At 48.9% G+C, this 26935-nt stretch overlaps 1 protein-coding gene across 1 annotated transcript in view; it reads left to right on the top strand.

Moving 5' to 3' along the window:
- The first annotated feature begins 8834 nt into the window (after positions 1 to 8834).
- The window catches only part of LOC124469381 (membrane-associated guanylate kinase, WW and PDZ domain-containing protein 2-like), a 39016-nt gene continuing 20915 nt past the window's right edge, over positions 8835 to 26935 (top strand). The window contains exon 1 of the mRNA XM_047022632.1: positions 8835 to 9320. Coding sequence (XP_046878588.1) covers positions 9023 to 9320 — 298 coding nt within the window. The 5' untranslated portion in view covers positions 8835 to 9022. The remainder of the gene's footprint in view (positions 9321 to 26935) is intronic.

Here is a 26935-nt window from a genome sequence, read left to right as displayed (position 1 = left end):
TAACAGCGGGAGACCTCCACACAATTGCACCATCCCCTTTATTTTACATCTCCACAATATTTTCTCTAGACTTCTGTGTCCGAGAAGGTGTCCCTTCTACCCTCCTCCCATTTCCTGTCTCCATGCTCATTTCTCTTTGGTGTGTGCCTGACTTTACATTGTCCCGTTTTGCGATTAACTCAAATAGGTGTTTGTCCAATCCGATTTCAATTAGCCCAGAGTGTTTATTCAGTGATTTAGTGGTAAAACAGTTAAAGGCTCAGTAAGTCTAGAGAGAAAAAGAACAAAAGGTGATTCACCTGTGCATTCACGCTCCAGTTAAAGGAGAATTGTTAGAAAGGGATGAGTCTGAAGTGTATTTTATTCAAGATCAAGTGACCTTGTTCAAATTTGTACTTATAACAGAAATCCATATGCTGGAGGGCAAAACTCTTGAGTAATGTGAACCATTTGGAGTTGAGAGCTGGAAAGAGAGGCCGGGAGAGAGAGTAAGAGCGTCAGGGGAGGAAGGGATGAGGATAATCCTTACGAGAACCTTGTGTTCTTTAATCCCACGTCATTCACAAGTCAGTGACAGTTTTTCCTCCAACGTTAGTGGGTACTTTTAGAATGTGTGTGTATGTTTCCTCGGAGTGTGAATCTTGGAATGTGTGTGATGTCTGTGTGTGTGTGTGTGTTAGTGGGTAGTGTGCGTGCTGGGGAGGGTGGGGGGGTTCTATTAGCAACAGTGTCAGTAAAAGTCAACCCCCCACTGTTCTACTGGCCATAAAATGCATGGAAGTGTGATGACAGCACATCAGAAAGACCCTCCCTGGCCATCTCACTCTTTCTATCCCATTTCCAAATGACACTGGGAGGCACAGATAAGGATGCCATTTTGGGAAACGTTTTTCCTATTTCCTGACAGTTTTTCTGTGCAAGTAGGTCACTTCAAATACGTCTGTAACGGGGGGAAGCACAGCTCTATCATAGCCTGTCATATTTCTTCCAACTAATTGACCAAATGACAGCACACCCTGTGTCTGTGTACTCTGTGTGTGTGTGTGCGTGTGTGTGCTCTGTGTGTGTGTGTGTGTGTGTGTACTGTGTGTGTGTGTGTGTGTGTGTGTATGCTGGAGGTAAAATACACAGAAGTCGGTAATTTCTCCCTTGGGGTCTCTCCTCCTCTGTCTTCCTCTCTGCGTGTCTTTGGATTTCCATGATTGGATTCGGGCCGTTATTTAATAAAAGATTCAATTCTGCTAGGCAGACAAAGGCCAATATCAAAATGATGTGTGTTCTCCCAACTAATGATGCCCAGAGGGCAGGCCTCCCTGCTCCCAACCCTCTCCATCTCTTTCCTTCAGCTGCTTCTCTCTCAACCCAGAACCCAGAACACCACAGGGTCTGACTCGCTACACTGCTGCTCCACACGACACATCATCACACTGCACATCCCAGACATCAGTCACACCCTACAAGGTGAGCCATTCATCCCTCTCCCATCACTCATCCCTGGTAGTCAATTCACTCATCCTCTAGAATGCAACAGGTATTGCAAGGTCTGTCATTCGCCTTTGACTGTGAGTTGTGTCTGAGCTGTAAGGCTGTGATTCTGTGGGAGGAGTGTGTTTAGGGACCCAGGGCTTTGCCTCCAACCCTTCCTGCCTGCCTGCTGGACTTCCTGGTCTAATATTAGACCGCCTCCCCTTCTCGGGGAGAGGGGGGAAAGCTGAACGTTTTGGTCCACAGCGAGCGTGTGATGTCCTGGGGAATTAGCGACAGAGCTTTGAGCAGCCATCTTGCTTAGTGTGGAAAGCAATCTGTCAGCGTGATATCAGAGCGGAATATTTCCTTCATAACCGATCTGGGTATGCCTGCATGACAACAGGAATGGAGGAGGAAAGAGAAAGGGACAGAGAGAGATGGGGCGGGAGAGGGAGGGTAATGAGAGGGACAGGGGAGGAGAGAGAAAGGGGAGAGAAAGAAAATGTATGTTTTTACATTCATACACAGTATCTCAACTTTTGATCTATTTTAAGATTTCTTAGACACTATCTCATCTCAGTCTCATGTTTCAAAGATGAATGAATGTGGAATGAAGGGAATGGAAAGATTTCACTCCGCCGTATCTGATCGCCTTCCTGTTATGCAATGCCAGGGCACCGTCTTAAGCAAGGCATAGTCACAGCCTCCATCAGCCCTGTATCTGAGATGCAACTCTGGACTGCTCTGATAAGGCACACTGTACCTCTGCCAACGAGTTCATTGCCTTTTTCTCAAAACAATTTGGTTCTGTCTTCCACAACACGTTCTGCTCAACCTGCGATAAGACATCATAAATGCCTCCCTCTGTGTCCTTGGTTTCCTGTAAACTGACCTTGACATGGATCTGACCAGAAACTGACCAGGGACAACTGAGGGGCTGACCAAGTCAGAAGAGTATCCTTTTTTGTTGTTGTGGTTGTTATTATGACGATCAATATCTCTGCTCAGCTAGACAAGGCTTGTGCTCTTTCTCTCTCTCTCTCTCCACTTCCCTCTCTCTTTCTCTCACCCTCTCTTTCCCTCCCTCCCTCCCTCCCTCCCTCCCTCTCTCTCTCTCTCTCTCTCTCTCTCTCTTTCTCTCTCCTTCTCCCTCGGGCAGCAAGGTGAAGTCAGGACAGGCAGAACTGACGAGCACCCGTCTCACTCTCCTGATGACCTAAGGGACACCATCGCTCCCGATGTCAGCTCATTGGGAAACATGAGGGCTGTTTCCACCGCAGTGATGTTGGGGCGAGGGCCGAGAAGAGGGGGGGGGGGGGATCTAGCAACTTACTCACACGTCAGTCCTGCACACGAATACCTTGAGGAAACAGCAGTGAAGTTCATTCAATGAAAAGAACTGGAGGGTGAGCAGTAATGGATGCCCTTCCTCCACTTCCTTCCTTCCTCCATACCTCATTTTATCGACCACTTTCCTCGTGCCCTCCTCTGGCTTTGTCTTTGTACGGTTTTTGGGCGCTTGAGAGAAATGTTTCATTCCATTGTTTTATCTTACCCTGTCTGTCCAGAATCTTAAGTGGTCGTCACCTGGGGACACAGACAAGACACGGCAATGGCTCATTCTGTCTTAATGTTGATGGGAGAGTTTATCTTCAAATGGAATAATCTGAGATTTTGTACTTTACTTCTAAAACTGGAGCAACATAGAATCCTAGGTTTTCTTGTGACTGTGACCCGGTTGGTGACATTTGGAATGCACTGAATCTAAAATATAATGTTTTCTGTTACTCAATCACAATTTCCTTAATCTTAAGAGGAGCCTTCAAGAGTTCATGATATTAACTTAGACCTCCCCCTACACCTTCAGTCAAGGCCCTCATGGTGGGCCACTCACAAACCCCCGGTGCCTGTTTAAATCAACACCAAAATCATTTAATAAACATCGACTCATTGCCGAACATGCACTCCACTGTGTTTTCAGTGTTTCTACAGTTTAGAGCGAGTCTTTGCCATCGCTGCACACAGAAAACTCTTTGATCTTCCCTTCCCTCGATAAATATTCAAAGTGATGGTAATGTAGTCAACCCCTGTGTTTTGGTGGTAGAACAGTTAGTTATTTTAATGGATCTCATGAATATTTCCGGCAACTTGTAAGGCATGTGAATAGGGTTAGGCTGGGCGGGACGGAGGGACGCTTCGGACAGGCGAGTGATGGATATGTTGGTTGGCAGCCTCGGCAGCTGCTCCTATCTCAGTGAGGGACGGCTCTGCCGGAAGGCGAAGGCCTCTAAATCTTTCAGGCACCATGGAATCTGTGATTATTCTTAACTGCAGCGAAGGGCACATAAAACATGTGGTACTGTTGACAAGTTGGGCCTGACCAAGCCAGGCCAGGCTCCACCAGGAACCAGGGGTGCAGCCACCGAGGGGATGACACTGTCAAGCAAAGTAGATTATTGATGGTGGCCCCCGGCGACAGGCCTTGACTCTGGATTACAACTGTCACTCACAGACGGTCGAGGTGGGGATTAGGCTGGATTAGCTGTTCCCTGGTTCAGTGAGTTTTGTGGGAGCAGGGTGTTCCATACGTGAGGCAGCCATGTAGAACACCACAGACAGATAAGGGCAGAGACGTCACAAATGGACACACAGACAGTGAGTCAGACAAGGGTTGCGGCGGTAAACACAGTCTTGTCCTCCGGGGGAAGAGGGAAGGATTCAGTCTGAATACTGAACATCCCCACATCTGTCTCTCAGCTTGTCTCCACACACTCTGTGCTCTGATCGCACCTGGAAGGAGGGAGGCTGGGAGGCAAGGGGCTAACAGCACTCGACAGTAGGGGTCACTGTTGAACTAAAGCATCTCTGCCCTCCCTCCCTCCCTCCCTCTCTCTGTATCCCAGTGTGTCTTTCATACTCTCCCTGAGACAGATTTACAGTGAGAAAAAACTGGATTTCCTATATGGGCCATCTGAAATCATCTAATCTTGGCAAAATGGAAATATTTATTGACCGGGGTTAGTGACTTGTGCTGCTTGCACTTAGAAATGAGGAATCAGAGATGAATAATTGAGTTGTGGGATGCCAGAGCGGCAGAGACGAGGTGTTAGCTTTTCAAAAGCCTTGTGGGAGGATGTAGGGAGCACAGAGGAGAGAAAGCAAGACCTGGGTGCCATTGATTAGTGTGGGAGGGCTGCATAAAGGAGGTTTTGGGGTCTTGCCGGTTTCAAGTTTGATATCTAGGTCACGGACTATTTCGAAAAACACTTATTTTGAAGTGTGGTTTGTAAATAACGTTTGTCTGGTTGTCCTGTTTTGGATGCTTGGGCATCATGATTTTAAAACTGAACACAAATCACTTCTTTCTGGTCATTCACTCTATATGTAATCAATGTCCAAGTATCATAAATATTTATGATGACATGGAACCATAAAGACTCTTAAAGAGGCCCGTCCACATGAACAGCAGTGACATGGATCCTATACAGTGTTGTGTACTGTAGTCCTATAAGACAAGGATGCACCCGTGACTGGAGGTCTGTAAGAGAGCCCCCTGAGGACTAGATCAATGAGAGCCTTTAGCGGCCTGTCTATGTGACAGGACTACAGAGGAGACCTCTGGGAAAGCTGACCAGAGGACGCCCGATCCTTCACAGCTATCACATCGCCCTGGCCGTGGCACTCACTCAGCCCACGCTCAGGGAGAGAGAGACAGAGAGACAGAGAGAGAGAGAGAGAGAGAGAGAGAGGGGGGGGGAGGGAGGGAGGGAGGGAGGGAGGGAGGGAGGGAGGGAGGGAGGGAGGGAGGGAGGGAGGGAGGGAGGGAGGGAGGGAGGGAGGGAGGGAGGGAGGGAGGGAGAGATTTGGCTTCAGAGAGATGCCAATGCTAAACACACCAACCGGGCATTCAAACCACATGACTAGTGGGTTTGAATGCCAAGCTGACGGGGTCTGCGGTCCTGCTAACCTGTCAAAACTTGTCCTCTTCAACCCTGGATGGCTGATGATCTCTGAGCTTGATTTTCTAGCATCGATCGTGGGCTCAGATGGCTCTCAGACTGCCATTGTTGTTGCTGTGGTGTGATTCCTGTTTCCAGATGAGAGCTGCTGTACATAATACAGATAATCAACTCACGGCTCAAGTCAAAGTGCGTTTTTGTGCTGTTTGATTTGTGTCTGCCGTGTGTGCCTGTATGTGTGTGTGTATTGGTGTGTGTGTGTATGTGTGTATTGGTGTGTGTGTGTGTAGATGTGTGTGTGTGAGTGTGTGTGCATTCCCTCTTAAGGGACGGAGAGCAGCAGAAGATTCCAGTACAGGAGTGGCGGGAGGCTCGCTCTCAGACTGCTTCAGCCATGGTTGAACTTGGTAACAAGACCTGGCGGGGGAATGGAAGTTATCTCACAGTGGGCTGAGAGGACAGAAAGCAGTAGCAGAGAGGGAGGGAGTGAGGGTAGTAGGGAGGCGGAGAGAGAGAGGGAAAAAGAGGCAGAAAGGAAGGGATGGAGGCAGGCAGGCAGGTAAGAAGGCATAGAGAGAGGGAGACGTGCAGGGATTGAGAGAGGCAGCCAGGCAGGGCGGCAGAGAGAGAGAGTGAGGTGGCGGAGGGATGCATGGAGGGAGTCGAGCCTGTCCTCATTCATGTCCATTAGGCCTGTGGTGGCAGAGATTTTTAGTGAGAGTCTCCAGAGTGCCTGGCCCCCAACTAGGCTGTGACTTCAATCACTTGCCGTAAAAGCCCCTAAATATATCCTCCAGTCACTGCATCCAAGGCCTGAGCTGCCCTATGCTGAAGGAAAGGGGAGAGCAGGAGAAATAACGGGGAAGGGATGGGGGGGGGGTTGGTAGAGGAAGAGCAGGAGTTGTCAGGTTGATTCACATCCATCACACCTTTTCTACGATTCGGAGACGTGTGTCACAAAGGCCCACACTGTAAGTACAGTGGCGGGACTCAAAATAAGTTGTGTGGCAAGGGGCCTGGGCTCAGCGAACAGAAGGGCTTCTGGGGCCCTCAGTTTCAGAGCCCAGAGCAGTCTCCTACACATACACTGGAACTCCTCTGTGAGTTCCTTTTATAGACTAAGTCAGAATCGGTCCAAAATAGGGTTTTTCTGCAAGCCACATTCAAAGACATGAATAATATAACAGTTCCCCCATGTGTTTCATTGAGATTAGACGTAGCAACGGATTCATTTGTCACTTGACACTGAGGGGCTGAGGTTTCATATGACCTGCTGTTTCACACTGACACTCTCGTCTTTCTAACCTGTTTGTGCGGTGTTTGGAGCACGAGGACTAGGCTCCTCGTCCCCTTGGGTATGAATGTGTGTGTTTGTGAGTGTGTGTACGTGTGAAAACGGTGTATGTGTGTCTGTTTGCCCGTGTGCCCCTTTGCCAGTAGAACCGTAATAACTTGGCAACTACATCTGGGTGATACCCACATCTCTTGGCATATATATATCCTTGGGGCATGAGGGAGAGAGACTGAAGCATCAACAGGCAGCTAGGTCAAGCAGATGGCGGAAAAAGAAACACTTCAACTGATACAAAAGCACTCTGTTACTTTACTATCCCCTTGGCCTTCTGAGGATCTGGAACAAACATGCTCTGTACAATGATTCTGTTTTCATCCCATAGTGAGAGATTCAACCTCAAGCATCCACATGGACAGTAAGAGAAGTGAAGGATTTGCGATGAATGTCACAACTAGAGGCCACACTGAAGTCCACACACAGAAAGGCTCCAATTATTCTGCATAATACTGAATCTTCTCCACTGAAAATATCAGGACATTGGCTTTTGTCCTGGTTGGCTTTAATTACCTTGAAATGACCACTGTCATCATTACATCAAGTTACAGTGTAACAGACCACAGTCCCACAAACAGTGGAACCCACAGAATGTACTACTATAAAATCTAACTGTAGTGTGCATGCGTGTGTGTATGTGTGTGCGTGTGCACCCTTGAGATGGCAGTGTGGCGACATTTTGTGCACGAAACACACACAATCATCACGCTTTAGTCATGGACACAGTGTGCCAGAGCCCACCCTGCATGCCACACTTAATAGGCATTCCCACAGTGTTGTTCCAGCCCAAGCCTCTCCCTCCCCATGTCGCCAGTCAGCACCAAATTTGCCAAGCGCAGAGAATTCCTCTCCTTGTTGAAACACTGCATCCACGGAATTCCTGCCCTTGTTAAAATACTCCCCCCTCGCTTTCTGTTTCCCGGCGTTCCGTGACACAGTACTCCCACCTCTGGAATGCAGGGAGAATCTCCAACTGCCAGGGAGAAGACCGAACGTCCATCCATTGTTCTCTAAGTGTTTCAAAGACGCCAAATGAGACGTTCGTGGAAACGTCGCTGTTTTCTCAGCTGTCGTTTCTGTGCTTGCAGGACTTGGGCATTATTCAAACTTTACAGCTAAAACTTTACGCTCCGCTTGCATGTTGATGAACTTTGTCATTTGATACATAATGAATTAAGTGTACTAAAGTAGATGGAGAATAGTAAAGTAAAGTTATAGTAAAGAAAGTAGAGGAGATGCTTCCACATTGTTTAAAGTAGGATTATATTGAGAAGAAATGTTCATAGGAATGTAAATGTGTTGTATTGAGAGAATACAACTAAACTTCTGCAAGAATAAAATGCATAATCTAAACTGGTATAGGAAAGGTAGTCTCTTATTCAAATACGACTATTAGTGCACTTTTAATCAAATTCTGATTCTTGGGGTCGGTCAGTAATACTGCTTTTGAAATGGTAAGAGACCTAAAATACTGTCATCAAACATGCACAACAGTCTGAAGCCTGAAACTGAGAACCAGAATAGGACAAGTTCCTCAAATATTCAATGAAAATACTATCAAGCTGCATGCCCTCTGAAATGCACTATTAAAAGAACAAAGAGACAACACAAAGGATCTTCTGTTTCTAACTGTTTTCTCTGTAGTTTGAGAGTCTAGGTCATCTGTTACTGTTATTATCAGCATAGAGTATTACAGAGTTGTATAATGTTTTTGTTTTTCTTCTTCAATGTTTACAAGTTGCAGTTTTATTTATTTTATTTTAGACCACTACATTGTTCCATTGTTATGAGAACAAAGGTATGTGTAACTTTGGAGTAGCTTTTGGTATTTTTTACAAGTTTTACAACTGAGGAGTTAAAACGCAGGAACCCATGTCTTGCAAAAGTTTGAAGCGGCTCGCAAAAAATGCAGACTGAAATTGCTGCGTCACTACAGTATGTATTCCAGTGGAAATACCGTTACTTTCTTTCCCTTTTTCTTTCCACGGAAAGCTTGGGATTTGGGAGAGCCTTTCTCTCTCCTCCTCCAGACTTCACATCCGGGTCAGTTGGCTGTAACTGTGTAGAGCTGCTCGCAGTACAGCAACGCAGGCTGAGCCAGCTGCTGTATGTCCTTTGCTGACATGGATACTACCCCTGGCGACTGTTGAAACTATCCTCCATCTAGCTGGGGAGCCGAAACTAAGGACGCGAACAGGACCTATAACTTAATGAATGGGTGCTCTCGTGTGAAAGCAATTGTTTAGCCATGTCCAAAAACCTGAAAAAGAAAAACCATTGGACCAACAAAGTCCACGAGAGTGTTTTTTGCAGGAATAAAGAAGGAGAGCTCGGGTTCGAGTTGAAAGGAGGCGCGGAGAATGGACAGTTTGCCTACATCGGTGAGGTTACACCAGGCAAGGTGGTCTACCAGAGCGGCAAACTGTCCCAAGACGAACTACTCCTTGAGGTCAATGATACGCCTGTGGCCGGATTGACCATTAGGGACGTCCACGCAGTGGTCAAACACTGTAAAGACCCCTTTCGCCTAAAGTGTGTCAAACAAGGTGAGACAAATGATTGCGAAATAAAATCATTTTCAGCTATCAGATTGCAAAGGCGCGCCTGCTTTTGTGCACGCACGACCCCAAAATGCACTCTTTTGAATGTAATATAATGTCTCAATATGTTTACATTGTCTACGAAGTTGAAAACGGCTGAATGCATTTTGATCCCAAACTTCTTTTTGTGGGCATTATACCATTTGCTGTACTCCAGGTGCAACAAAGTTATGTGCGTTAAGAGTTAATTGTGACACGTTTTATAATAAACCGTGTATTTTTAAGTGTTGAATTGAATAGATAGCTACTTATTGATGTGCGATGACAGTGCATAGTTTGGAGATCGTCTTGTAAAATATTATGTTAAATGTCTCAAGTTGTTTCAGTCGTGGGTTGTTTGTCTGTTTAACCCACAACTGAAACAATCAACTATCGTTGTCTTACAGGGTATTAGTTATGTTATTGTTTTAATGTCGTGAGCTATCGTTTGCGTCAGATACCAAATGTGGGTGTGGCACGTTGTTTTAAGATTTGAGATGAGTTTTAATTTCACACGGAAAGTTTTGTTAGTTGTCAGGTAGGCTACATTCCTCAAGGTCATCATCAAACTCGCTTTTGAGAAGTCGGTGACAGCTAATTAAAACTACTTAACGCGCACAGTCCGCTACAGTCGCTGTAGTGGACACAAGCATGGTATGTGGAGTATTAATACTCATTAATGAGTATTAAGCACACTTGTACTTAGGCTCGTGTTAAAATAACATGTCATGTCATAATTCAGTAACATTAATTTGAGCAAATCATCGATGTTGAAACCTTGCAGTTTCCGTGGATACATAGGCAAGGTCGACAGCTTGAAACTTCATGACGACCGGATGCAATGCCTTTATTCTCTTATTATTTTGTACCTGCTCAAAACAAAATGAGCATTAATTCGCATTTACTGTCCCAAACATTGCTGAAACTGTAGGCCTATGCGAGTTCACATGCTCTGAACTTGTGTATGAGACGTTCACATTGGAGGCAGGGGTAGAGATTTGTAGTTTTCCACTTTGGGGTGAAAAATCAGCTAAATCCAGTAAAGCTTTGGATCAAAGTCTTGGGCACTGTGCTTTGTGTGACTGGCAAGCGCTGGCGTCATACCCAAGGGATTTTCTCAAATGAAAGATATAGCTACGGACACATTTTCACTTTCTCTGATTGAGACACATCCCTGAAGTGATTATTCAAGCTGTTGACGTTTTCTCATGTTTGTGTTCATTAATCTCTCTCTTACTCTGGGGCTGTGTATGTACTAATGCTTGTATGCATACTGTACACAAACATACACAGGTCTCTCTTTTAAATTAAATACACAAATCAATATACTTCCTTTAGACAGTTAGAGGATACTGTAACGATGGCGCTAGGGGTCTATATTGGAGTGGATGCGTAATAATCGGACGCAGAGAAGAAGACCTTTTTATCCTGTGTCCCATACACCGCTCGACTACAGGTTTTATTACTACACCACCAATCACATGTGAATGCCAACAACAAGTCATTAACTCACATACAATTCACAGTTATGGCAACAACGATAACTTATAGTTACTAATATCCATACATCATCCACTGACAAACCTAATTGACAGAACAACAACACTCAACTCAAACATGCATACAACATTAACCAAACATGAAACAAGTATGTGAATTGCGCCACCCACAATCCTTTGCGCCAACAGCGCGAGTTAACACGCGACCAATCCGTGGGTCGCTACATAGCCCCCACCTGAGGGGTCAGTCGTCCCCGACAACCCCATCACCCAACAGGTAGTCTCTTAAGTGTCCTGGCCGTAACCGCCGCCGAGTTGGCCTCCTGGGACTGGTAGAAGGTGCCATAGGGGGGGGGTTACATTGTCCAGTGGGAATGGTGCCGCTGGTGTCGTTCTCTGCTCCACCCGTCTCTGGAGCAAGCGGGCGATATGGTGATAGTCTGTCCTGGTGCAGCACCACCACACGCCCCCGACCAGGCATGCGCACCCGATACACCACCTCAGAAACCCGTTCCATAACCTCACTGGGCCCCTGCCAGTGACTGCATAGCTTGGGTGACACCCCCTTCTTACGAGTAGGGCAATACACCCAGACCTTGTCACTGGGCTTGAAGGTCAGCTTCCGACACCGGGTGTCGTAGGCTCTTTTCTGCCGCACCCCAGAGTTAGCCTGGGCCTGACGAGCGTACTCATGGACTACTTGGAGGCGATCTATCAACCTCCGGTAGTAATCCATCTCCTTTCCTCCAGCAATCTCCGGCTCGGGCGGGGTCCCGAAAACCAAGTCCACCGGTGTCCGTAATTCCCGCCCAAACATGAGGGCAGCTGGTGTGCACTGGCTGGACTCTTGGACGGCCGTCCGGTACGACCACAGGACCAGGGGCAGGTGGCGATCCCAGTCCCGCTGATGTTGGCTGGTCAGGATGGCGAGCTGGGTAGCCAGGGTGCGGTTGAACCGCTCCACCAGCCCATCGCTCTGAGGGTGGAGAGGTGTCGTCCTCGTCTTGGATACTCCCAGCCGTCGGCAGACCTCGCTAAAGACCTGGGACTCGAAGTTCCGCCCCTGGTCACTATGGAGTTCCGCAGGGACCCCGAAGCGGGCAAACATCTCCTCTACCAGCCTTTCCGCAGTTGTGGTGGCACTCTGATCCGGCACCGCGTATGCCTCCGGCCATTTGGTGAAATAATCCATGGCCACGAGGACGTAGCGGTTGCCGGAATCAGTCGCTGGAAAGGGCCCAAGTATGTCCACCGCTACTCGCTCCATCGGAGCCCCCACCAGGTACTGCTGCAATGGGGCATGGGAGCGCTGCGTTGGCCCTTTCTTAGCAGTGCAAAGGTCACAGCAGTGCACATACAGCTCCACGTCCCGTCGACAACCTGGCCAATAGAATCGGCCCCTGAGGCGGCGGAGGGTCTTGGCGATGCCGTAGTGCCCCGCCCCCACCGAGCCATGGACGGTCTGAAGGACCTGTTGGCGGAGTTCACGGGGTACCAGCAGCTGTAGGAGGTCGCTTCCCCGGCCAGGAGCTTTCCACCTCCGGTGCACCAGCCCGTCATGGAGCTCCAAGTTGCCCCACTGTGATTGGTAAGCCTTAACCTCCGGTCCGTGGGCAGACACTTCTGTCCATTCGGGACGCCGCCCCGTCGCCAGCCAGTTGATTACCACCGCCAAGGTTGCATCGGCCTCCTGGCATTGTTGCAGCTGAGCGGAGGTCCATGGAGAACTCCCCTCGCAGTCAGCTGTCTGAATGGCTGCCACCGTCAGTGGTTGGTCCCGCTCCTCTTGTCGTTGGCAATACCGACATTCCAAGACTGCACAGGGGCGGCGGGAGAGGGCATCAGCATTAGCATGCAACCGCCCTGGTCGATGCTGGATCTCGAAGTCATACTCCTGTAGGGCCTCCAGCCAGCGAGCCACCTGGCCCTCCGGGTTCTTAAAGTTCAACAGCCAGGTAAGGGAAGCATGATCGGTGCGCACAAGGAAATGGCTGCCATGCAGGTACGGCCGGAATTGTCGCAGTGCCAGGACCACTGCCAGCAGCTCACGCCGGGTCACACAGTAGTTCCTTTCAGCTCGGTTCAGAGTGCGGCTAAAGTAGGCTACTGCGCGCTCCACCCCTCCAACACTCTGGGACAGTACGGCGCCAACTCCCACGTTGCTGGCATCAGTGTCCACGATGAAGGGCTGTTCCGCATCTGGGTAGGCCAAAATGGGAGCCTCGGTAAGGTCAGTTTTTAGCTGGGTGAAGGCTCCGGCACACACGTCGTCCCAGTCAAAGGGCTGTCCCTTGTCAGTCAGTCGATGGAGGGGTTTGGCAATCGTGGCGAAGCCCCGGACGAAACGCCGGTAATAGGACGCCAGGCCCAAGAAGCTCCGCAGTTCGGTGACGTTGGCAGGGGGTGGCCAATTCTGGACTGCGGCCACCTTAGCGGGGTCGGTAGCTACCCCGTGCGCGCTGACCACATGGCCCAAGAACTGCGTTTCTCTTGTCAGCAGGCGACACTTGGCAGGGTTCAACCGCAACCCAGCCTGACGAATGGCTTCAAAGACCTCTTGCAGGTTACCCAGGGCTCGGTCAAAGTCGCTGGCATGCACCAGCAGGTCATCCAGGTATACCACACAACGACTCCGTGGTATTTCAGCCAGTACCCTCTCCATCAGCCGTTCGAACGTCGCTGGTGCATTACAGAGTCCAAACGGCATAACACGAAACTGCCACAGTCCCTGTCCAATGGTAAAGGCAGTCTTTGGTCGTGCGTCAGGGGCCAACTCCACCTGCCAGTAGCCACTACGCAGATCAAGGGAACTGAACCAGCTGGAGCCTGTGATATGGTCGAGGGCGTCATCTATGCGAGGGAGGGGGTAAGAGTCCTTCTTGGTCACCGCGTTGAGACGTCGATAGTCCACGCAGAACCGCCAGCTGTCATTCTTTTTTCGAACCAGGACAGCTGGTGCGGCCCACGGACTGTCAGAGGGCTCAATTACCCCAGCAGCAGCCATCTCCCTAACTTTGTCTTCTGCCACCTGTCGCTTGCCGAGGGCCAGCCGGTGAGGCCGCAGGCGGATGGGTTGGGCGGTACCGGTGTCGATGGAATGCTGAACCAACCCCGTCCGCCTACAGTCCTCATCCTTTGCTGCAAAGATATCTACATAGTCCTCTAGGAGGTGCCTCAACTGGCCGCACTGCTGTTGGTCAAGGCCATCACTGCTGCGGCGGCAGAGTTCCCTCACCGCCTCAGACGTCTCCGCCGATGTATGGTTGGTAGGCTGACCTGGCATGGAGTCGCTGGTGGCAGCTGTTTGGCAGCTGGCTTGCTGGTCTCTGACCTTTGTGTTCTTGTCCTGGCCGGCCTGGAGCGCCACAGTCTCCCCACCAAGGGTGATGGCTGCCCTCAGGACATCAACATAGGCACCCCAACGGGACAACAGGTCCAGGCCGATAATGCACGAGTCCTGAATATTGGCAAGCCAGAACTCGTGCTCCGCCTCCTGGTTCCCAGCCTGGATCCGCAGATGCTTCTTCCCCTTTGTAGCAGCCTTCTCCCCTGTCACCGTCACCAGGTTCGTGTCTGACTTTGCCCATGCGCCGGAGAGCGTCCCCATGGTTCCTGGAAGGACGCCAGGACGCACCAGTGAGACGGTAGACCCCGTGTCTACTAGAGCTTGGCAGGGTTGGCCATCAAGCCAGCAGTCCAAATACAGTCCCTTAGTGTTGCCTACACGACCAATCAACAGTTCTTGGCTTAAGGGAGGGGCCAACGATTGGGGTGGCGGGCCCCTCACTGCGCCACCCCCCCGTCGTTTCCCGTCTGCTGTGGTGCTCTGGAGACTGGTGCTGGTGCTGGGCAGTCACGGGCAATGTGACCAGGTTCGTCACAACGATAGCACCGAAGAGTGGATCGAGGTCGACGGTTCCCAGCTGGGGCTGGCCGCCGCTGAAACTGCACCTGACAAACTGGCTCGGCCTCCTCACCCTCACAGTCGATGGCCCGGACGTGTGGAAGGGACAGCCGTGGGGCAGCCTGAGTGCAGAGCACCGCCTCTGCCCGTACCGCTTCTTGAAGAGCCCCCTCCAGGGTTCTGGGCATGGTGAGACGCACATGCTGGCGTAGCTGCTCTGGCATAAGCCCCTTGAGGAATGCATGGAGAGCCAGCTCCCCTCTTGCAGCGGCGTCGAACATTGGATAGCCATGGCGGGCGTAGAGCTGGATATCTGCGGCGAAAGCGCCCAAACTCCCTCCCTCCTGGCGGCGACAGCTGGCTAGCCTGTCCCTACTCTGGTCAGGGAATGGTGGCTGCCCGAACCGCCTCTCCAAGGCCCCGGTCAAGGTCTCCAGGTTCCGCTGTTCTCCCGGGGTCAGATCCAGGAGCACCTGCAGCGCATTTCCCTCCAGCGCCAGGGCAAGATGAGTGGCGGCTTCCTCGCTGCTCCAACCACCATGCCACACTGCCAACTGGAACTGGGCAAGATATGGCTCCAGGAGCGTCTCTCCATTGAACTTGGGCACCTTCGCTGGTGTTCTTGGCATGGCAGTGGAACGGGGCAGGATGGCCCCAACATCCACCTGTGGGGACGCCCCAGGTAGGTCAGGTTGGATGTCCACAGCTATGGCTGTGTGTTCTGTGGTTCCACTCCCGGCCTCTAGGGGGCGACAAGGCCGTGGCACACTGGACCCATCAGCGTGGGACGACGTTCTTGCCCTGGAACGCTCCATCTTCAGCCTACGTTTCTCCAGGTGTAGCTGAGTCCTCTTAATGGTCTCTTCAAGATCTGCGATTTCTTCCTCCATCCTGCGTGGTTGCGCCATCCCACTTCTGACACCAATGTAACGATGGCGCTAGGGGTCTATATTGGAGTGGATGCGTAATAATCGGACGCAGAGAAGAAGACCTTTTTATCCTGTGTCCCATACACCGCTCGACTACAGGTTTTATTACTACACCACCAATCACATATGAATGCCAACAACAAGTCATTAACTCACATACAATTCACAGTTATGGCAACAACGATAACTTATAGTTACTAATATCCATACATCATCCACTGACAAACCTAATTGACAGAACAACAACACTCAACTCAAACATGCATACAACATTAACCAAACATGAAACAAGTATGTGAATTGCGCCACCCACAATCCTTTGCGCCAACAGCGCGAGTTAACACGCGACCAATCCGTGGGTCGCTACAATACCTTGTAAAATGCCCAAAACACATGGTCAGTAATGTGTCTAATCATAACTAAGCTATCAATATACTGAATCTAAATAAAATATCAGAACACTCCAGTTGTGGTTTAATGTTGGAAACATTACAGACTGCCCCTGAGCTAAGTGCTGCCAACAGGAATACTTCCGCTAAAGCAGAGGGCAAATGGACAAGAGACCAACACCCATTAAGAGTAACCCTGATCTTTCCAGCATCAGTGATCTCATATGCTATTATTTCTTATAAAAATAGTTCTGTACAACCACAGCATGTTCTGCTTTCAGATCAGATAGTGCTTCACAGCCCAAAAGTTCTTAATATTTTTTTACACTTCTTCTATTTCAGATCTAGGAACTATCGACAAATATTTTTACTGAGATGGCGCTGAAAGGTCAAAGTGTCTTTTCTTTTTAGCCGAACACCTGACTGGCTGTACACGCATGGTGGATTTGCAAAGGTTGTTCATGGCATTTATGAATAATACATTGGACTTTTCTTGTTCAATTATGTTGCTAATGCTCCTGTAAGGTTGAATCCAATGGTACAGTATGCTGCCCTCCCACTACAAAGCATACCCTCTTCAAATGTGGGCATCGATGGAAATAACACGTCCAAGTTCTACGCTGTATCAGTTTGACATACTAAATATGGACTTAGTGTGTGTGTGTGTGTGTGATTAAGCATAGTCGACTGCCCCATTTCCGTTTCTCTTCAATTTCTCTTTGCATTTTTCATGACGTGTAATCTAAGTACAGTAGTGCTATCCTGGTCCCTTTGCCTAAAGCAGAGCAGAATATCAAGTCTTTATTAGTCCCCTAGGCAAGGATTAGATGGGATTGCCACCAGCAATCAACTCTGTACAGGATGTAATTAGAATCTCCACAACAGCTGATTGTTGCATTACCTAACGTGGGGCACAATTAAGGTCTCATTAATGGAGTGAGCGGAGATAGTCAACTGGGTTTTTTAATGAAGAGAGATTCTGTATACAAAGTCAGATTTGCAGACAGGTGGCTCCAGTGGAGTTTGCATGTGTTACATTCTGTATGTGGCCTCCTGTAGGGACGAGAGTTTGTTAACTCTCTTCTTAGGCAAATTCCTTTCCAGTCTTGCTCACATCTCCTAAAGCCTGTCCTGGCAAAGCGGTCAAAGGACAGTGAACACAGCAGCTATCGTCCTAACATGCTAAGCTGAGCCTTTTACCCAGTGCCAGTTACATTAGATGGGACAGGGAAGCAATGCTGTATTGTCATGTACTGTGATTTGAATACAGACCGCAGTTTAGTAAGAGAGAGGTGTTGTGTGTACTGGGAGTGTAAATACAAATCCTGACTATAGAGTGGAGAAACAGATGCCAACTCCCCTCTTCCAGACAGGGGAGGGTTTGCCAGGTATGACGAGACATTTCCAGGTTGAGCTTGAGGCAGTCTTCGTCTGTGCACGCTTGCCATCCGAGCCAGAAATACTCATTAAGCTGTAGTGGCCAGCGCTCCTGAAGCGACAAGCTCGGCATCAGGCTAGCATGACCTTACCCACTCTAACAAGGAGGAAACATCCGGACACTCCACTGAGTTCCACTGTAAAAAAACGTCTTCTGCTTGACCACAGTGTGTCTGTCGAGAGCATGTTAGAAGAAAGAGAGGAGAAGAGAGAGGGAGTGACTCATCACTATGACTCCGCTGGCACCCTCTTTAGCGCCCGCGGCCCGAAAGGGGTGGCGGGCTAGGTTGAAGGTGAGGGCAGGGAGGGTGGAGGGGGTCAGCGGGATCAATCCTATACAGTACCCTTGTGGCTCCGCTACAGTTTATCTGTTGAAAACACTTCACCACAACACCAGATCATTGGACTAATGTTTCACCTTTCAATCATAGCTTCACCGCCAAGCATAAGACATGATGAGAGCCGTTTGCTGTAGTCTCATCTTACAGGAGGATGAGTCTGTTGGTCAAGCTGCTATTATGGGAGGGTTGCCTGCCATGCTGAGGAGTGGAACTGGTTGCCTTGCTGGGTGGGGGAAGTGTGTGTCAGACTTTGGTCAATGTTCCATGCTGCTGTAACTGCATGATTGATGTGTGTGAGAGTGAGAGTGGACTGGCCGGTGTTCTCCGGGGCAGTGTGCTCTGTCCCTGTGGTGGAGGTCTCTGAGGGCCAGGTACGCTGTGAGGTACCCTGTGCCCTCACTGTGGAGTCAGACCCATCTGTCTTAATAGCAGAGAGAGAGAGAGAGTGGAAGCAACACAAGCCTAAGCGCAGACAGACGCATAGAGATAAACTCACAGCCTCCCCCCCTTCCTCCTCCTCCTACACACACACACCCATCCATACCCCTCCTCTCACACATACACACGCACGCACAGACTTTCACACACACAAATATTTGTTTCTCCAATATTGCAGTGCATTATGGGGACTGGGGTGTGCGTTGAGAGAGGCTAGGTGGGGACATCCTGCTACCGTGGGCTGTTTTTACACTGTCTGACTCCCCCCCCCCCCCCCCTCCCGCCCCTGACCTCCAGGGAGAGGGAATGATACAGCGCGCACACACACACAAATACACACTCACAAAAGCCATGCCTTGTTTGTTCCAGCAAGCCGTCCAACTCTCTCCATGCACTTCAGCTGTGTCTATGAAGACACTACATCCATCAACGGTTTTGGCTTGCGTTTGTGTCGAGTGGGTGTGAAGTGTTCTATTGTACTCATACCAATATGGTTCAGAGCGAAGAGTTGCTCTGTACGGGTGTGCGTGCGGCGCTACAGCATGTGTTTGCCAGTTAGTATGCGTCCGTGTTGTCGGTTACCTCGGCAACCGAGAGTAGAGAAGGCAGGAGTGAGTCGGCAGCTGTTGTTTCCGTCGTCGACCTGACAGCAACACCGTGATGCTGAGGCTGCTTCCTCGCACATCTCTGTGGTCTCCTCAGAGCGCTCTCTTCGCATGTTTCACTGAGATGCATTTGAATCCTCAGAGGACGCGTTCAAATCTGTTTTAGAGGACACAGAGCTTCAAGGTCCAGTGCTATTGTGAAAGCCCTTTACCCCTTTTACACGTCAGGTTGTGTCTGGCTCTCTGGCTGATCCACCCTTGGCTCAGTCAGTCATATGTGGGCTCACATGGGACACACGGACTGTATATTTGGAAACGGTATACTGTCCTGATGGAAAGACATGTCAACCTTTCCTTAGCACTGAAACACAGGCTGTGTCACGGTGAGGATGGATTCGCTCTCAAACGGGTCTCATTCACTACCCAGAACCGTGTCCACGCTTTCAGAAGCAGCCCTCATTTTGAATCGGACCACCGTCCCCTCAGCCAAACTATTCCTATCTCATCCCAACAGACAGAACCACAAGCTGCCTCTTTGTGAGCCCTCCCTCTGTGTCAGGCCCACTTCAGGCCGGCGCTGCCCCACAGAACACTTCTGACAGATGGCTGTGCCTTTGGAGCTACAGGTCCACATGCGCCCCGGGGTCACATGGGTTTCACAGATAACCGCAGCATCAGCAAAGCTGTTTAGGAAACACCAGGTGTATCGTATCTGTAATGAACATCGCTCTGTTGGACGCTTGCCAAGAAAGCCCTATAGGACATCTATCCATTGTGATGGACCTGTTAGTGTCAAAATGGAATTCTATTTAGCTAAATAGTTTGGGATATGGAGGCAGGTGTGTAAACAAGATCACTTCCTGAGGAAAGGGATTTGGATTGGGTCAAGGAAGACAAGGCGGGGCTCTGGTTTGGGATATTCAGTCATCAAGCGGCCCTTGTGCCAACGGTGAGATGTGACTGGTCACACCGAAAGCTGCTTAATGTTGTTGTTTTGTCGTATTGCTAATATGAACACATTATGAAAGAGCCTCTCTCCCAAAGATAAGCAGATTTCTATTTCTCAAATACAAATCAAAGCTATCCGGGCAGGCAGGAGTTAGCCGGGCTAAACTCTGGGCCCACAGGACGAACACTATTAGAACCAGTCAAAGCTGCCTGTCTAAACAACCATGCCAATCGACAGTGACATTGATTGTAGATTATAGAAGTGTAAACCTCTAGGAATTGTGAATCTGAATAATTTAGTGATGATATGAATCAGAGACATAAACATACCAATGATTTGTAGATACCCTGGCCAGTGTATAAAACATCTTTTTGTTGTTGGCCAGAGCAGAAATGCTGTGACAAAGATCATATTCTGTGTGGTGAAAGTGTCATATCTCTGCTTTGAAATCCTATGCATGTAAATGAGTGTTTGGTAGTGGAGAATATGCAAATCAACGGGGAGGGTGAACAGAGGCTAACCTCAACTGAGAGATAGAGACGAAAAAGGGAGGGAATAAGAGAGATGGAGAGAAATATAAAGAGAGAGTATTCAGCAAACTCCCTTGGCTACGCAGGGTTCTTGCTGATTCATTGAAAACGGAGCAATCAATATGAAACAATTCTCTCTGGAGAGACTAGGGAGTCTGGGTATCTGTGCATCTGCACAAGTCAAAGAGGATGTACTAGCTCTATGCTACCACTCTAGGACTGAAGGGCTCCTTCACCTGTGTGTGTATTTAAGGGTGAGAGAGGGATAGTCTATGCATGCTACGGCAGATTCAAAGGGAATCAAGATCTGACAGAGTAAAAGTCTTTCAATTCGAGGTCTTAAGAGACCTTAAAATGAGAATGCAGGAGAACATTGATTTTCTGCTGTGCATTCTGGATCCTATTGGTCCTCTGAGGACGGGACTTAAAACCCTGAGCAGTACAGCTCTATTCACTTTGTACACTTGCACTTTCCGATGGTTTTATATGGAAACTGTGGAAATGGGCAACATGGATTCTTTCCTCCTGTCAATAAAGTATCCTCAGCTTGTTATCCTGGTCTTATAGAACATTGATGAGGCCCTGAACTGCCTTTTATCTTTATCACTCTCCCCCCACAGAGATTCTATACTCTTTCATTATTCAGCTCCTTTTCAGTCCACACCTCCTGGATCTCTCTTCTACATATTTCCCTGTAGAGAGGTCAGTCTCACCTCGGCCTGGACCAAAGCGAGTCCACAAAAACACTTTATCTCTAAATCTCCCCACCCCCTTTCTCTTCTTCTTGATCACACCTTTTTTGCTCCATATTCCATCCTGGTTTCCACGGAGAGTCAGAAGGTGCACAGCATCTTTAAATCAGTCCAGAAGCAGGGGGAAGATGTGGATGGGATGGGGGGGGGGCAGGGTTGGGGTATATGGGGGACCCCTGCTGTCCCTGGGCTCTCATACATTACTCATGCTTCCTAACAGTCAGTGGGGGAGAGAACTGCTTAGAAACAGCCTGGCACTGAATAAGATAACACACTGACCTGATCCTGAGGGAGGGAGAGCGAGGGACAGAGAGGGAGAGAGAGGGTAAGTAGAAGGGGAGAGTGAGAGACTGGGCAAAAGAAGGAGAGCGAGAGGAACCGTGCTGGGTTGGGTCTATTTGCTGCTCGGGCTAAGCCTTTTCCTAGATGTCCTTCATTATGGGTTCTCTGACGAAGGCTCATGTCAGATAGATCCGAGGTCTTCCAAGGAGGTATATCTTCCTAGTATCAAGAGAAGCCCATCATCTCAGTCATTTATTCAGCATCCTGCACTTACACAGCCTCTTACAGACATCAGACAACTAGGCATGGCGTTAATCTCCACTACCACGTCCATGCCAAAGGCCAGAAGGAATGGCTTTTCTTTGAACTTCCCATGAACTTGAGGGCCATGGACATGGCCTGTGTTCTCCTCAGGTATGCAGTTCTGTTGTGCAGCACTCTTTGTTCAGTAGAGCTCTGTGTGGACACCAGTAGTCAAAGCAAACCAGGGCAGCAACCAGTGACCAGTCCCAGTGAAGGTGGCTCCCTGCTGTAGTTCTGTCATGGCACAGTGGGCATGCTTTGTCTCACACCATTAATGGCAAAAGTATGAGACAAAGCTCACCATGTACCGCCCACGCAAGTCATGGATTGTATTTGTAAGTGGACATGTTTTGGTGTCTAGTTTCAATAAGAAGCATATTGATTCCCACAGAGATTCGAGGGGCAGTCATTTCCTTGTCCGGTATTACACCTTAGGCATTGGAGCTTCAATATCAGTCGTGATGGAAATGGTCTTTCAGATGATGAATATCTCATAGCTCAGATTTGTATGATCTCTTAAGGCTTCCAGTGTCCCTATAGAAGGATAAAACTCAGAGTCATACTGTTTGGTGGATGGGAGATTGTGCCGAATGCTTTTCTACCCAGTTATAAGAAGAGAGGAGTGGGTGTGGTGTTTGTAAGTGTATGTTGCCCCCCCCCAACACAAGCAGGGTGGAGGTAGAAGGAGATTGGAGGGGGGGGGGGGTATTCCACACCTGGCAATAAAACAGACAGAAAAGAAAATAATAATGATATTGAGGAGGAACGAGTGAGCCAGATGAACCGGTCTTATAACTGGCACTATTCCTTCACTCTATAACTCTGTTTAGACTGTGTGTTGTTTAACAGAAGGTATGCAGTAATTAGACTGAGGTTAAGGGAGTGTGTGACCTGTCTCTCCTGCATACTTCTCTCTGAAGTAGGACATCTGTTTTGGAGCTTTTAAGATGATCCAAGCTTTCCTCTCTTATCCTCTCTTCTGCTCTGCTCTGCTCTTCCCTCTTCTGCTCTTCCCTCCTCTCATTTTCCTCTCTCTCTCTCTCTCTCTCTCTCTCTCTCTCTCTCTCTCTCTCTCTCTCATTTCCTTCTCTCTCTTTCGCTTTCTCTCTCTTTCTCTCCTCCCATCCTCTTTCTCCCAATGAAAGCTACTTCTCCTGTCATTACAATGGAATGAGTCTCCAGTCATTCCGGAAGAGAAAGACTACTGTTGAAGAGTGTTGTGACCAGCAGTAATTAACTCAAGGTTCCCCATTCACACAGCCACCCACCATTGGCACACATGGTTGGCCAAATGAATTATCTCAAACTGAGAGACAGTAGAGGCTCTACAGTATAGCATATGTATGTGTTGGCAACTGTTCTCTATTATCCAGCGACCGAAGATAATTCTCTCTGTCTTTGTTTTGCAAAGCATTGTTCACGCTCCTAGTATGTAAATGCTTTGAGCTTTCCGGGCCAGTTGGTTGCGGATTCGTTATAGTTTTCTGCTATGCTGTTATCACATTGGTATTCTGCTGTTTGAAAAACGAACAAGAATGTATTCATTAAGCAGACAATGTTATGCAAAGTGGCGAAATATAACCTGTAACCTCTAGATCTGCAACCAAATGCTCTATGAAAGTCTTACCTACCACAAACAAAGATGTCACCTGTACATGCATAAGCTTTCCTCATAAACCTACTTTCTGTATGTATATCTCCCACCTGCCACACCATATTAGAGCTAGCCTATCAGCTAGGATGAGTTAGACTATACAGAAAGAGCTGGCAATAGGTAGCCTATACAGTATGAAGCTTCAGTAGCATTCATTAGTCTGTACAATATAAAGCAAGCATTAGCTAGCTGGACTGGCCTGCCTCAGCAGGCTCCAATGAGAGCAATTCTAGCTGTGCCTCTTTGGGTTCTGACCAGCCTATCCTCTCCTGTTTCTATTGGTATAATGCGATCTGGAGCCAAACGCTGGGTCTCCCGCCTCTCAGCCTTGGCAGGTTAGCCTGCACAACGGTAGCTGGCTTCTCTGCATGCATTACTATGAGTGATGGGATGACCATTGTTCTAACTTGAAAGAAGCCACAGTTATTCTAATGAGGCGTGGGAAAAGGGCACATTGCTAAGCATCCTCTCAACTTATTTTTCTATCTTCATCTCTCTCTCACACACTCTAACAGGTTCACACCCACAATTACGCTCCCTACCTTCCTCCAACTACAATATTTGTTGTGGTTGTCAATGCAGTTCTTCACTGTTTGCTGTTATCCTCTCTTGTACACACATACCCCATGCAAGAGACCTGCCTATGGCTTTGTTTGTGTGTGTATGTGTGTGTGTGTGTGTGTGTGTGTGTACGTGGTAGAGTGATGGGAGGAAGGCTGGGGGAAACCTTGGCAAGGGGAGCCTGATATCCCAGGGTGCACTGCTCGTCAGAAAATTACTCTCCAGAAAGGATTAGCTCAACAAGAGTGAAGCCTCATTGTAATTTGAAAACACCCGTCTCATCCCATTGATGTGTCCCAACATTCTCCACATTCTCCATCCTTTTTCAAGTGTGATGCACAGTTCACGGGTATTGTCAATTGTTAGACACGACATAAACACAAACTGGAAGTAGTCTGGGAGTGGCCGGCACGTTGACCTTGCATGTTAAGAAGCGGGCCCTAAAGCAGGTGCACCACTGTCCTCTATCCCTTGCTTGTCCAGTGGGCTCCTAGAGTGTATCGAAGGGCCCTGTCGACCCTCAACACCATCACACTGGATGAATTGAAAACCCAGTGAATGGCAGAAGCTGCAGATGCCAAAGCTTTAAATAGATGCCCTCAAACCCTACCCACTTGTGTTGGCATGGTTGGTACTTTTCGAACAAAACCAAATGTGTGTGTCGTGTGTGTGTGTGGGCCCGCTGCAGTGTGTGTGCATGCATGGAAGTGACCCAGTGACCACACGTATCGTGTGTTTGGAGTGTGTGTTCGTGTGTGTCTGTCGCTACATGTACATGCCTGTACAGTATTTGTACATAGGACTTAGTGTGTACCTTCTAGAGAATGGGTTGGGTACTCCATACTAACGCCAGTTTGGGATAATGGGACAGCAGTCCCCATTACCACCACTGACTTATCTGGGTCACAAGGTTTAATTGGATCCTTTTTCATCGAGGGGCGGCCCAGACTGCCCGCCGTTCTAAACGCTAAACAAACTGGAGGAGCCTATCGGACGGCAAAATTGACAGCAGATCCAATCACAGTCCTATTAGCCGCTGAAAGGCCGTGCACTGAGCCAACCCATTGAGAAGACTCCATCGTATCACGCTCCTTTCAACAGCCTCAACATCACCAGCTATTAAACCATTGGCCCCCATTCACTTCATCACAGCCATTGAAAGAGACACAATGAGATGCAGTACACAGGCCCTGTGGATTTTTTATGGGGTACCCATCAAAGCTCTAACGTTCCCCCCTGCATGAGTCCATCCCAATTACTGTTAAGCCAACGATGAATGTCATTTTACAAAACCTTTGTGATGCATAAGACACTTGGAAGCTGTTTTGTAGCATTCGGTAGCAGTAGGCTACAAGTGTGCTGGACGTGTTGTTTAAACAACACTCCCACTGTCAAGTCCAATTCCTCTCCCCCCCGCCCACCTGAATGGGACATGAGAGATGCACTACCCAGTTATCCTTCAGAAAGACTCCATAGAGGGAGGGGCTCTAACCGCCGCCGTGTGACTGTTCAAGCTCCTCTGTGCTTGTGGACGGCTGTGCTAAGTGCTGCTGAGTACCACTGCTGTCTTGCTGTCACCAGGCTCTCTCTTCTGTTGCCATGTCCCTAACACTCAAACGCGAGGTGTGAAGGTGCTGACACTGTGTATAGCTGTGTGTGTGTGTGTAACCTTGCATGTCAGTGTTTCGGTCTGACCCACAGGCATGATCATACACTGTGTCTCTCTCTCGCTTTTTCTCATTCGCTCTGTTTTTCTGTTTCTCTCTCTGTCTCTCCCTCCCTGCCCCTCTCCCTCCCTGCCCCTCTCCCTCTCTCTCTCTCTCTCTCTCTCTCTCTCTCTCTCTCTCTCTCTCTCTCTCTCTCTCTCTCTCTCTCTCTCTCTCTCTGTCCCTCCCTATTTCTGTCACACTGCAACATTAGCATGCCCATAATGTAGTGTTAACAGTGCCTTTCTCACTCTGACACCCTCACGCTACCTCCACAGGGCCGCAACAACGCCAACAGTGTTAAGAAATAATCCCCTTAAGACTTACTTCTCTCTCCCTTTTTTCCTCTCTCTCTCTCTCTCTCTCTCTCTCAACAATTTGCTGTCACTATGTTACACACACACAGACTAACCAGATATGTAATGTAGGCCAAGCAATTGTGTGTGTGTGTGTTCAAGTGCTGCTAACAGCGAACAGGGGTATGTAAGAGGAGTGGAGCAAACCTGACCCACAATGCACTGCTGTTCTGAACTTCTGGCCCCCGCTATTGAGGTCACACAAATAGATGGAACCTCTCTGTCACCCCTCTTCCAGCATGGACTTCTGGGACTGGCCAGGGTTCTAGAGAGAACACACCTCACACACAGTCAGGTCAAGTGTACCGTTATTACCACTCTCTTGATGTCATAGGTTCAGCTGTGTTTACTGTCTGTGGGCTAGACCCGACCCTCCACTACTGGAGCGGGAAGCCGTCATGGCCGCTGGAGAAGGAAGCATGTTGCATGAAGAGACCGAGGTCGTGTTCACGGCAGACAGTAGACCGTCACAGGTCTAAGAGCCTGTCACTCCTCTTCGTTCGGCTTCAGATGTAGGGAACGTAGTCGTCTGCGGCTGTTGCCGTGGGCTACAGAAAGCGAGGTTAATCGCCTGTTTGCTTTGTTAAGTGGTACATGAGTACCTTCCCCCTGGAGCTACTGGGTCGAGCTACTGGAGAAATCAAAGGGAACCAGATTTTCTCTCTATATGTTGTTATGGTTTTCCTTCCTCTTTGCTGTCGTGTGTGTTCCACCAGGCTGGCTGCAACATCAATAGGACTTCTCAGCAGGGGTCAGAGCAGCAGGACTCCCTCATCTCCAACACACCATCTTCCCTGATGAATACTGCTGGCCATAATGTCAATAACCTTCACAATGAGAGAGAGATATTAATGGGAAAAGAGAGGTTTGTGTGTCTGAAATGCCATCAAGCTCAGAGGGTGGGCCAGCTTATAGAGAGCAGACTGGGTTGTGAACGGGGTGGGAGT

Source organism: Hypomesus transpacificus, chromosome 7 (genome assembly GCF_021917145.1).
Source record: "Hypomesus transpacificus isolate Combined female chromosome 7, fHypTra1, whole genome shotgun sequence".
Taxonomy (NCBI): domain Eukaryota; kingdom Metazoa; phylum Chordata; class Actinopteri; order Osmeriformes; family Osmeridae; genus Hypomesus; species Hypomesus transpacificus.
The sequence above is the reverse complement of the archived record's forward strand: the minus strand, read 5'-3'. Positions and strand labels throughout refer to the sequence as shown.